Source organism: Saccostrea echinata, unplaced genomic scaffold (assembly GCF_033153115.1).
Source record: "Saccostrea echinata isolate AGI-Se365-2 ecotype Australia unplaced genomic scaffold, CSIRO_AGI_Sech_v1 ptg000014l, whole genome shotgun sequence".
Classification (NCBI taxonomy): domain Eukaryota; kingdom Metazoa; phylum Mollusca; class Bivalvia; order Ostreida; family Ostreidae; genus Saccostrea; species Saccostrea echinata.
Genome location: NW_026889763.1, coordinates 2,691,482 through 2,704,553, shown reverse-complemented (window position 1 = coordinate 2,704,553; position 13,072 = coordinate 2,691,482). Strand labels below are relative to the sequence as shown.

The 13,072-nt window shown below is 32.7% G+C and overlaps 1 protein-coding gene across 1 annotated transcript; it reads right to left on the bottom strand.

Moving 5' to 3' along the window:
- Positions 1-9,158: 9,158 nt before the first annotated feature.
- Positions 9,159-11,344, bottom strand: LOC133187116 (heat shock 70 kDa protein 12A-like). The gene is made up of 4 exons (XM_061322474.1): positions 11,024-11,344; positions 10,631-10,849; positions 10,337-10,517; positions 9,159-10,225 (listed from the first exon to the last, which is right to left on the bottom strand). The coding sequence occupies exons 1-4, from the start codon at positions 11,342-11,344 to the stop codon at positions 9,159-9,161; spliced, it is 1,788 nt and encodes a 595-aa protein (XP_061178458.1).
- Between the last annotated feature and the right edge of the window lie 1,728 nt (positions 11,345-13,072).

Here is a 13,072-nt window from a genome sequence, read left to right as displayed (position 1 = left end):
TATAATATGAAAAATAATTCAAGTTAGATATATAATTCAAAATAAAGTGGAAACCTTTGCACAGAAAAAAAAAAACAATTAAATCTTTCTAAATTTTTTTTGTTTAAAATGTTTCCAGATTCAGTCAGTGGATTGATAAAGGAGAAATTATCACTCTGTTTTTCCGATGCCGTCCATGGAATAATATCTTTTATGTCTGTAGTCAAAATGACATTTCTAATTTCCCTGAAGGGATTGTTGAAAGAGGACTTCAAGGCATCCCAGTACTTGAACCGGGAACTATAATGAAAACCTAGGTTTGACGAATATGCTAACATAGTTTTCACATTTTCAAGAGTATTTTGTTTGGCCAAAACTGGAAGTTTTGCGTATGTCCTATCGTATATGAGACTTGTTATTAGGTAAAACATTTGTATGCCGGCTTTAATTTTGACAAGGATTCTTTTTCGTAGTTTGGTGAGTCCTGCAAAAAGTTTCAAACATAACCTTATTTTATCTTCTGAGGTTTTATTTTTGAAATGCAGTGCAACACAATTCCGAATTTTTAAACATGTTTCCGTGGCATAGTACTTATCGATATCTGATGGCATTTTGTAAAAGAAGTGTCATTGTTTAAACTTCCTAATGTGCTGAATAATACCATTATTAAGCGAATGCTTCCGATGAACATTATGAAAGATTTTATCAAAGTGAAAGAAGTCATGAGAAAGAGATTTATAACATTACTTAATCTTCTTACAAAGTTACTAAGTAGTATACCGTTCACGGTAGCTCAGACGGTAGAATGCTCGCTACGTAATCGAGAGGTCGTGAGATCGAATCTCGACCGCGACTGACCTAAGTCGATAAAAATGGGTAGCAACTGTTCCTTCGCCATGCGCTTGGCACTTTGAAGTGAAAGTTGCGGGTCCTTCGGATGAGACCTTAAAAAACCGAGGCCCTGTGTCACGGTAGGCGTTGGCACGATAAGATTCCTCATTGCTCAATGGCCCTGAGTGCCGAGTAAAGGTCAAAATTTGAAGCCCTTCACCGGTATATGGTGACGTCTCTATATGAGTGAAATATTCTCGAATTGGACGTAAAACAACATACAATCAATCAATGAATCTTACTAAGTAGTGTAGCTCAGTTTCAACCTTTTCGTTGCAGTATAATTTTCTCAGGCAACGTTTGAAAGTGTTCATTATTATACTTTTTCTGAATAATTATTCAATGCAATTGAGTTTTTAGGAAAAGCAAATGATTTATAATCAAAAAATATTTCAAACATAAGCGATACATAGTCCTGTGTCTTGAAATAATAAAACTTCATCTATCTTTAAATATGAATGACTATAGAACAAAGCCATTTCATAAGAATTAATGGAATATGTATTTTTGCAATACAAAGTGCTAAAATTAGAATTTTGCGATATATCCTTTATAAATTTTTCAAATAATGGAAGCCCTTTTGCTGCTTTCAGATGAATGGACTTAGACTCGCGTTTTAAAAGCAGGATATTAACCTTTAGGACATGTGAATATCCATCAATATAACTGTTATCGATATCCTTGTCATATCAAACAAATCTGGTTCCGAAACCGTTTGGATACTGTAAGGTCACTCTTTTTTGGTCACATAAAATGCAGTTTGCAACCTAAACTGAAACACCTTAAATGAAATAGTCGGTGCAATGTCTAAGAAATAAAATAGGTTGATTGTAAGATTGATTGATTGTATGTTGTTTTACGTCCCATTCACGAATTTTTCACTCATTCAGAGACTTCACCATATACCGATGAAGAGCTTTAAATTTAGACCTTTACTCGTCACTCAGGGCCATTGATCTATGAGCAGTGAGTTCTTTATCGTGCCAACGACTTCCGTGATACGGGACCTTGGTTTTTAAGTTCTCATCCTAAAGACCCGCGAATTTTAATTCTAGTGCCGGGCGCTTGGCGAAGGAACAGTCACTACCTATGTTTACGTCTTAGGTTTGACGCAGCGCGGCGAGCGAGAATCGAACGTGGACCTCCCGATCACGAAGCTAGCGCCCTACCACTAGGCTACTGTGACCGGTGATTAATTGTAAGAAATACACTTCTTTCATGAAAAAATCGAAAGTTTCCGCCTCTTCCAACAACACTAATAATGTTTTCTTAAAAATCCAATTTAGAAAATCCGTGTTTGACATATTCGGTTTACAAACTGCACGTTTCGTTTCTAAAATTGTAAAAATCTACTATCTTCATCAAATAAAATTTTCTTGATATATAGAGTGATTATATTTTTGAGGCAAGAACGAGCAAAAAGTCCATTTAAAAGAACAAGGCCAAAAAAGGCTTGGTTGTATATGTCTTTGTGTTATCAGTCTGAAAAAATACAACGAATTACCAATAAATGCAGAAGTGTAGTATTTTAAATGGAAATGATTAAGTAAACCAAGCATATAAATTCTATTTTCTTTACACCACTTTTCATATACACGAAAATATCTTTTTGTTTCAACTAATTCTGAAATAATCTCGTATGCAAAATATCCAAACAAGTCCACTGTATATAAAAGCAGAGTCTTACACTCAGGCAAAGTAAATAAATCTGTTAGATTGCAGTTCCACGATATATCAATTATGAATGGCTCACACCTTTAGGATGTCCACATACAAATAACCACTGTCAGAATAAAGTTCTCCATCTGCTTGATTACTCGGTACCCATATCCAACTGGGCATTAACAAATAACCAAGGGACATTCTTAGGAAGGATTAACTGGCCTAATGTGACTTTTGAATGCATCTAATTTCAATCGACCTAAGAGTCTATTAATTTTGCTGTCACTCATGCCAACATCTGCACAGTGAGAAACCATGCCTATCCATTTTGCAAATGAAAGACATGTTTTAATATTGTGGAAACATTGCCCCTGGAAACTGGAATATTTGGTACATAGCAAAGCAGTGGCCCATTTTATATTCCTCTTAAACTTATATAACTTCGGAGGCACTGAGCTGGACAGTAGTTTTTGTTACTTGCTGAATGAATCGTTAGAAAGAATGGTTTACCCATGTGATGTTTGTATATGCAAGAAATTTTTATTAATCTTGTCTTGTTCTATACAAATTTGATTAATAGATATGTTACTTCTCCCACTCTCAAAAATCCATAGAAAACCAAGAAAAACATTACTTTGAACATATTTGATGCAATGCATTAGAAACTGTAACTGGTAAAACGTTGCATTTTCGATGTAAAATATTTATGGAAATAGATATTCTAACATCTTGTGAAGGTTTCAGTTTGCGGGTTGAAAAAAAAGTAATTTTTGTATTAAAAACGATGAGCATGGATCCCCAAATTGTTAAGCTGATGAATGTCCGTCTGTACTTCAGTCCGTCCGTTACGCTTTGGGGTACCCATCTCTTATCTGCTCTTATACCACTGAATAAAATTGAATGTGACTTTCACAGAATCTTTGTTAATTAGTGCCATTATACACCTCCTATTTTACTTTTTGATCGGACATATATTTCTGGTTTCCCATAGCACAAATGGACACTGCCATTCTTTCTATAATATTGAGGGGTACCCATCTCTTATCCGCAACTCCTCCTATACCACTGAATAGAATTTTACAATACTTTCACAGAATCTTTATTATACAGTGTCATTGTACACCACCTACTTTATGTCTTGATCGGACAGATATTTTGGTCTTCCCATAGCAAAATATGGACTTAGGTTTCATACTCATATGGGAGCAGAGGTATCATTTTGAGCTCAGTGCTCTTAGTACCTCTAGATATATCACTGGTGGAGAGTAAAGTGCTAAGAAATATTCCACATCCATCAAAATTTCATACTAATTATGAATTCTGTGGAAGACTACGCCAGGCGATTGGCCAACATGAAAAAGAAGACCTTGACACTTACCCAGAATGAATTAAAAGTTTTAGATGGATGTTTAAACGGTTGAGGGCAATATGAAAACCATCTATCTTTTTGTCTTCAATTATTCAGAAGTGAAAAAAGAATTAGATATATATTACATGATCAAAATGTTCTGATAAAGCGGGTTACAACATTTCCTTTGTAAGGTTCATTATTTTAATTGTATTTTAGAGAAACTTTAATTCAATTATTCAAGTATTAATTACTAGACACAAATTTGCTTACGCACCACCAAAGAAAATTAATACTTTTCAAAACTTGTTTATAAAGTTATGTTACTTAATAAAAAAAAAAATGAGGCATTTAAATGTCTTAATTGATAAATAAGTACAATGTTTACTGAAGCGTGACCATATAGAAAAAATGAAAATCATGCCCATGTTTTTTGAAGGAATAAATTTCTATTTTTTTTCTTTATGTTTGTGTTCCTTATGTTTATACCAATTAAAAACTCTGAAAAAAAATTATACCGTACACGGCATTTGAATCCAGAATACAACAGATAGCCACGGCACTTTTCATCAATATACATAGAAAATGTCAAACAGTTATATGCTCAAATAAACAAAATATGGGATTTTATGTTATGTTTTGTATCTTCTCACGGCGTACGGATGTCTAAAGCAACGTCACATTTCATCTTTGCTTTAAAAAAAGTTGGATAAGCCACACTTAAATTCCGGGAATTTTACTGACACCTACAAATGAGTTCCCCTTCATTCCTCCGTAATCAGTCGAAGGAACAATCTCGCACACATATGGGACCTTATGAAAACTTGTATTCGTAGGTTATGGAAGGAACCCATATTTTTCACTGAGTTCAAAAAGGAGGTATATTTTCGTCTTTCGTTATTGCAAACTGCTGATTGTATATATGTTTTGACCTCCCGGGGAGTCATCAAAAAGTTTCCGCTAAAAATGCTCATTCCACTTGTATTTTAATATATTAGTGATATTTTTATTTTTTGTTATCTTTTATTATCATTTAAAGTCTCTGAAGGCGTCATTTCTTAACCAGCATATAACTGAAGTGCTCTTCTGTGCGCCGAAACGTCATCAAACATCGTAATTTTTCGTGTGTTGCGTTTAACACTTTCCCATTTGAAAGTCTCGGAAAACTGCCAAAATATAAGGAAATTCCTTGATTTTTTTATTTATAACGACAAAGGTAGTGAATAAAAAATATAATAATTTTTAACCCAATCGTATCTATTTAATACTTTTATTTCGAAATAATACTCGCATTATTCCCTGATAAAACCCTGATTTTTTGGTCGTGCACCGTAGGATCATATCCTGTGCACATTCAAGTATGTACATGTATAATAAAATCCTTATTTTTGACTATAATTTATAAAAAAAAAAAAAAAAAAAAAAAAAAAAAAAATAGATGTACTTAAATATGATAAATAAATACTTGCCGAAAAATTTAGCTCAGTGCGTGAATTATTTCTTTTTATAAAACGCGATGTCCACGATTTTACCGGACAATCCTCGTATACCCTGTAAAATTGATATTTACGTTTCACGCTTGACTTAATCGCTCTCAGATTTGAAGTGGTCGTCTCCAAAGATCAGGCGTTGAAATTTTCCATTTATTTTTAAATATGTGTCTGCTACATAAAAGCGAAATTATTTCACTCTTTGTAAACCCCTCCTTAGAAAAGAGACAAAATAACTTTTCTATGGGTGCATCATTTCTAAGCACTAGCACTTCATAAATATACCTACGTGACTAGTCTGTTTGACTTACATACCAGTGACTCACACAAAACTTCAAAACATTCCTCAAATAAATACATATCATTAAACATTCTTTGTGCCTGAATGGTATTTTTTTTTAAATACATGTACATATATATTCATCTGCTAATGTCTTTCCACGTATGTCAATATTAACGAAATTGGTATCCAATTTTCGTTGACATAAAGAGATCACATGATCAGACTTTCTTGCCTATGCAAACCAAACTGCACGAGACATTTGGAAGGTCTAGAATGTGATGTCAAATGACTTGTACGTGTGTGTTATGTTGCATTTCTATAACAAAGTGTAAATAGCGCATTTTTTTCTTTATAGCACAAAGAAAAATAAAATATAAATATAAGAAAAAAATACCGGTATCATTTTTAGAGTTTCATTGGGAAATGACATGAAGTTGGTGATCAAATCTAATATAACACCTTTCGGCCGTTTTAGTATTTGATCATGTCACATCCCAGAGAAACTCTAAAAATGATATCTTTTTTATTAAGTATCAATAGTTACTAAGAACAAGACCTTACGTTACATGCACTTAGTATCATACATTAGGCATGGTAAAGGATTTTTTCATGAAAAAAAATTACAATTATTTTTACACTTGGTGATTACTTCACCTTTTACAAATCATTTATAGCTTATTTGAATTTTGTTACTCATCAGGTAAAACAAGTTAATATATCATTTTTAATGTGACTATCCTTCTGTCAAATTACAGATATACCTAATATATATAGCCGTAACTTATATATTTTTTGTTGATATGCTTTGAAACTCATGACATAGAAATATATTAGTAGTGTACAAAAAATGATACAGTGAAATTAGCATGAACTTCTGCGCATGCACGTGTGCTTCCCTCTGATTGTTAAAACAAATATTTCAATATCTTCCTTGTTTTTTTTTGTTTTTTTTTTAAACAAAATACTTTGAAAATTATGATAAAGGTATATACATATTAAAAAGTTCTACAAAATGTTTTATATGGAAATTCTTGTAAACTTGTGCATTCATGTGTGCTGCAATTTGATTGGCATAAACATAAAATGACTGTAAATTCTATAGTTTATAATAAAACAGGATGAAATTTAGAATATAGAAAGGTATATTAATAGGTTCCTTAATTTAGCTACTACTAAAATTGAATGCAAGAACTTGCATGCACGAGTGCCTATTTCTGATTGTTAATATTCATGTTGCAGAATGCTTTAACTTTCTTTAAATTTTTTCAGTCTTTGTTATGGCATTTTATGAGACAATGTTTATGATACATGTACATGTAAATCTCAAAATCATGTGCACTCAAGTGTACTTAAATTCGATTCGCTCATGCTTATATATGCATTGTTATTTCTCCAATAATTCTTTTGAAAATAAGTTGTAAACATTTATAATGCAAAGATTTTGCTGAATTAAATCAGAGACGTATAAGAGGATTATATGTCTCTGATTTAAATGAAGCTAACAGGGAACCCGAAAAGAGTAGGGGGATCATTTGAGGAACATCTGTGACAGTCTCTGTTACAATTAAAACGTATCGTAGTTAAAATGTTAACAAATATTATTTTAAAAAATCCTGCATAGTGTTGTTACTGAACCAAATATGTAATAAATAACTCTAAAACATTTTGTGTTTAAGATTTAATTCATTTTCTATTATAATAACTGTTGGCTACTTCAATTTCTATAGCTTCCCGCTTTGGATCTGTTAAAATCCGTGAAATAAAGAAGAATCAACTTACAGAACTGTTTTTCTAATGATGTTAATTTATTAATTTGTCTGTTAAAGAGTTAGGTTCACTTTATGCAAAATGGCCCTGTCCTTATATCAATTTATTGACTATCACCCTCTGTCCCATTCCATATATCAAAATAAAGTAGAAACTTAGTGCTTTCATTTCCTATAACAAAATTTCTTTTTGAGAATCGAGGTATGGGAAAACAGGCTTGGAGAAAATGCAATGTTCTTGAATTTTGCAGAAAACATGCGTATTTGACTACCTTCAGCAAAGAATTAAATATGAGCACAGCTCACGATCCAAAAATTAAAACATGTTTTGTTATTTTCAGAAATAGATCTTTCATTATGTAATTGCATATTTTGGATCAGAGGTTGTGCTCTATATGAAATATTGAAAAAATGCCTCAACTTTTGGCCATTTTTAAGGGAATTTACAGGATATGGGAAAAATGACGCATTTTATGACGTCATAATGCCTTGACTAGAGAGAAAATTACGTCATGTTTAATAGAGCCTTAACACAGTCGCCAGGGATCCAATTTATATATACTACATTTTCAACCAAAACTGAGCAGTTTCGATTTCTCAGAAATTTTCAGGGCAAAAATAGGCCCTAAGTGGCTCTTGCTCTTTTCAGAAAAGTACGGTAAATTATCGTCAAAATCAACATTCCATTGTATTTTTTTTTTTTTTACTTTTATATCTTAATTCACAATCTCTTCTTCTTATAAAAATATAATTTATTTTTTAAATATAATTATTATTTTTGGAATAATTTTATTATCAGATTATAACAATAATAATAGCTGTCAACAAATAATAAACATGTACATGTATCTCAACTTGGACCCGCGCCTTCTGGTGAAGGACTATTAATTAAATTTAATAATAAAGATATGTAAGCTGCCAGAACATTAAAAGCATATACTCTCTATCAAATAAATTATGATTTTGTTAAACCAATATGACATTTGTTCTTTTTAAATAATTCTAATAATTTTACCTATGCCGTAGGTACCTGTGATTTCACCTATGTAAGGTGTGAATCGAAAACGAGGCTCAGACAAACTCCGATGTAGAGGTGTTAAATTAATTGGATCATTCTTTTGAATACTGGTGTTAATCAGTATTTACTTTTATGATATATGAAAAGATATGAAAAGAAATTATGATTTTTCCTAAAAATGTCGGTTGTGATGGTGTATAAAGACTGAAAAAAATTCTAGCGCATATTTTAGCTTTCGGTTGGGTGCTATTCATTTAATTTCCACGCTTAAGAACGTTTGAACTAAAATACGCAAGCTGTAATATCTTACTAAATTCATATCGTTATTAAAAAGCAATGTCTTGCGTACATGCTGAGTAAATAGCCGTAGTATATATACTACTTTCGCTTTGTCTGCCCTATATAATAATACGAAGATATGAGTACATTTTCGTCAAAACAAAACAGAGTTTGGCGCTCTTTGCTTAACCGTGCCTTTCATTCTGCGCTTTGAACATATTTGTTCTTGCAATTTTACAGATGTAAAATATATGTCAGAGAAAATTAAGGGATACACAAGTTGACAATAATTTCCACAACTGGTATTTTAGTCATTTGAAAATTTCACCAATTTTATTTTTACTGTGATAATTTGGACTAAGGAAATCAGAATCTGATAATTTTCCTTTTACCGTCTTTTTGCATATCCGAATAGAAATCTTTAAATAGAAAAGGAACGAAATTAGTTTATAAAATCAAGTCGAAGCGTCTTCGTTCTTTCTTTATCTTTCAGGCGAGCAATTATTTCTGTCCCAGCAAACTCTAGTTCAACAGTGCACTCATATGAAAGAGGAAAACCATCTTCAGGAGCATCAATTTCTATTGTTCCATGTTCATAGCATCCCTTTTCAGTGACATATCTCTGAACTGTTTCCGAGTCTGATCGAAAAAGGACGCAACGGATTGGCTTAAATCGTTTCTCTTTCCTGTTTTCATCATGAAAAGATTCTTCCAATTCATATGAAGAAACGTCACCCAGTTTTATCATAGAGCCTTTTCGATAAAGCACTCGAAAACATTCTTTACACCATGTTTCGCCCTCTTGATTTACTTTTTTCCTGGGATCATCTTCTTTTTCCTCAAAGGGCCTCATGGTTTGGATTCCGTAAGAACATTTACACACACGTGCTTTGATCACATTGTTTTCATGTCCATAAAGCACAGCTCCTTTAAGAACAGCAACAGACGAATCGAAAGGAACATAAACAGGTATTGTTTTTGCATACTTTCGGAGCTCTGATGTCATCACAACAGATTGGGCTAATCCTCCAACAGCTATCACACTGGTTATATCACTGTGCTTTTTAAAAATCCGTTCCATTTCTGCAAATACGTTTTTAGCTAAAGGCAAGATGAGATTTCCGGACAAAAATGAAGAAGGCAAGAAAAGTTTACCTCGCGCTTTAACCTTTATACCGGGAAAAGCAACATCACTTTTTTCAAAACGATCTTCTAACTTACATTCCCAAGACTTTTCTGCAATGAGTTTTAGAGACAGCGGAATCTGTAAACATAATGGTTTTTCTGATTTTCGCTTTTTTTGCTCAAACTCTCGTATGAATTGCATGTGATCTGACATATTTTCATGTTTAAATTTTTGCATGTTATCTTTTCCAAAAACATCATCTAGCCATTGACAAAACTTTTCATTGATAGATGTTCCACCAAATGGCCCTCCAGTGGCTTCCTCGACAATGTGGATTTCTTTTTCACTCTTTATCTGAATGACACTGATATCTGTTGTTCCTCCTGAAAGTATTTTAATAAAAAAATATACTTAAAATTTCAACAATTGAGGTTTTCAAAACTTGAATAAATTGGTTTCAGAGACACAAGAAGAAATACTATAGCCACCATCACCTCCCATATCAAACACCAATATTTTTTGCCCTATTGAAAACGTTGCCCTTTCTTTATTCTCAGTCATATCTTCTTTAGCATTTATATTAGTCAACTTCTGTTGCAACTTCTGTTGCCAACAATAAAGAGCAGCCGCTTCTGGTTCATACACAAACATCAAATCTCTTGTCTGTATGCCTGCCTTTAGAACACAATTTTTATGACACGTGAAAATCTTACAATTAATGTTATATGCATTAGACGTTTGTTTAAAAAACATTTCTTATTAGCCCCTTCTAAGTGCTTTACATGTACCTCCTCTGCAGCCTCCTTTGTGAACTGCTTAGCAGCATCTGACCAGATGGCAGGAACTGTCAGCACCCATAGAATGTCTTCCTCACGAGGAGGAAACCCCCTCTTTTCTAGTGACTTGAAGAGAACTGCTTTAAGATGGCGGATTATCATACTAAGTATGGTAATTCCTGGCATTGGTTTGTCACATTCATCACAGATTGTGTCTGATCGAGATAGTTTCTGGACAAAAACAAATCAATTTACGGAGAAAAATGAAAAAAAAAATAATTCATTGGGCAATAAAAAGAAAATAATACAGTTTACTTTAAAATACTGTAAGACAATTTGGCTTTTTAACATACGGAAATTAGCATATGAAAATGATCAAATCAGAAGATCAAATAAAATACTAACTTCTTTGTATAGTAGCCTCATTTTGATATTCCTGAAGAAATACCAGTCCTGGTGTTGTTCATTCTCTACCAGACTGGAGTACTCCTCCTCAGCTTCATAACCAAAGGAATGAAAGGCTTTATCTGGACTCAGTAGAACCGATGACGGGGCCTTGGACGACATTGTCAGGGCATCCTCACCTGACCACTGATTAACATCTATATCCAGAGGATTTAGCCGAAAGTTATTTCGAAAAGAGAAAGCATATCCGCTGTACGCAGTTCCAAAATCTATGGCGGCAACCACCAGTTTACCGTCTAAAGAGCTCGCTCCTCCAGCCATTTTTATGACTAGTTTTCAGCTAATAATTCAAATTAACACATATAAAATAAAAGAGCATATCTTTTTAAAAACTTTTTTGAATGGTTTTCAAAAACGTCAATAAATCATGCACATGCTTTAGAAAAAAAATTAAATCTATATTACTTCGAAACAAATACCGTCAATACACAATTATTCTGCTATGTATTAATGAACAATAATGTACATATACGCAGTTCCAAAGCCTATGGCGGCAACCAATACTTTACCGTCTAAAGAGCTCGCTCCTCCAGCCATTTTTATGACTAGTTTTTAGCTAAGAATTTAAAGTAATACATATAAAATAAAAGAGCAGATATTATTTACAGCTTTTTGAATGGTTTTCAAAAACGTCGATAAATCACGCACATGCTTTAGAAAAAAATTTAAACCTATATTACTTAGAAACAAATACCGTCAATACACAATTATTCTGCTAAGTATTGATGAACAACAATGTACACGTACCATACCACGAAGATTTCCTAATAGAATTTATAATCAGTGTTTAGAAGGAGTTACATACAGGTAAGACATATGAATGCAAGAACATAATTTACTTTCAGGTCATATATACATTTTTATCTAATCTAAAGCTTTAATTTGTTATATCAAAAAATTAATGAAACAATTATATTTGGGTTTTTTTTTCCATTAAAAAACACAAATGTATTTATGTAACATTTATTTTGGCAATCTTATCCTTTATTTCCAGAGTTTCCCCCCCCCCCCCCCCGAAAAAAATGGCAACAGGGAAGATAAAGTCCAGTAATCCTAAAAAAGGTACAGAATCTATATTTCATTTCAATCAGGCTAAAAGATTCGATTCTTCTTCTTTTTTTCTGAAAGATTTATATTCGGGAAATTTACTTTTCCTGAAAATTGGCATTGTTTTTTCCGCACTGCATTTATTCGAAATCTTTATCGCTTTTGATAATATACAAGGGCGACTACGAGACTTTTGTTAACATGGGTCGCCCTTGATTTACTCACACTGTTTACACCTTAGACTATTGGTGCACACTCAGTGTACACTTTCCTGCACCAAGTCAATGTCATGTGTTGAAAGGTGTAGTACTGAATTCAATATGGCAGTATAATGGTACGATTGGAAATCTGACAAATGATTTTATGAAATATTAAGGATCATGCGTCACATTCAAGTTATCTTTTGTATGAAAGCTCGCCTTTTGTCTGATTAAGATATTGCAAGTATATGTTATACGACTAATTGACTGATATCTGTACTACAATATGTCAAGGCCGGTTAGGTTTATAGAAACAATGTGTACCAAATGAGAATTTAGTATATAATAAATTTTATGTGTACAGTGAAAATCTATAGTGGATCGACTGAACGTTCATGCCTACATTTTCGAACTGAAGAAAGCTCCTGTGAAAGACAAAAGAAATGTCTTGAGGAAGTACAAGAAACGTCAACACAGACACAGTAGGATTAGTAATTTGTTAAAAACAATCTGGTTCTCTTAAAACAGTTATTTGGGATTTTTAAAAATGATTTGGTATAGTTTTTGATACCTATGTATTGTGAAAGTATACGATTATGGACTTTTGAGATTGTTAGTATAATTGATATATGCCGAATACAGTTATGTACGAAAAAAATTAATAGTTTGAGGCCCGTTATGGTCGATATTTTTTTCATACAGGATTGTATTCGGCATATATCATCCTTAAAACATTGTCCCT

What these genes read in the sequence shown, in the direction of transcription:
- LOC133187116 (XM_061322474.1), bottom strand. Translation starts at nt 11,344, where the DNA reads ATGGCTGGAGGAGCGAGCTCTTTAGACGGTAAACTGGTGGTTGCCGCC. An exon ending in TGAGGCTACTATACAAAGAA is followed by an intron (nt 10,850 to 11,023) that starts GTTAGTATTTTA and finishes GTTTTTGTCCAG; the next exon opens with AAACTATCTCGATCAGACAC. An exon ending in CAAAGGAGGCTGCAGAGGAG is followed by an intron (nt 10,518 to 10,630) that starts GTACATGTAAAG and finishes TGTGTTCTAAAG; the next exon opens with GCAGGCATACAGACAAGAGA.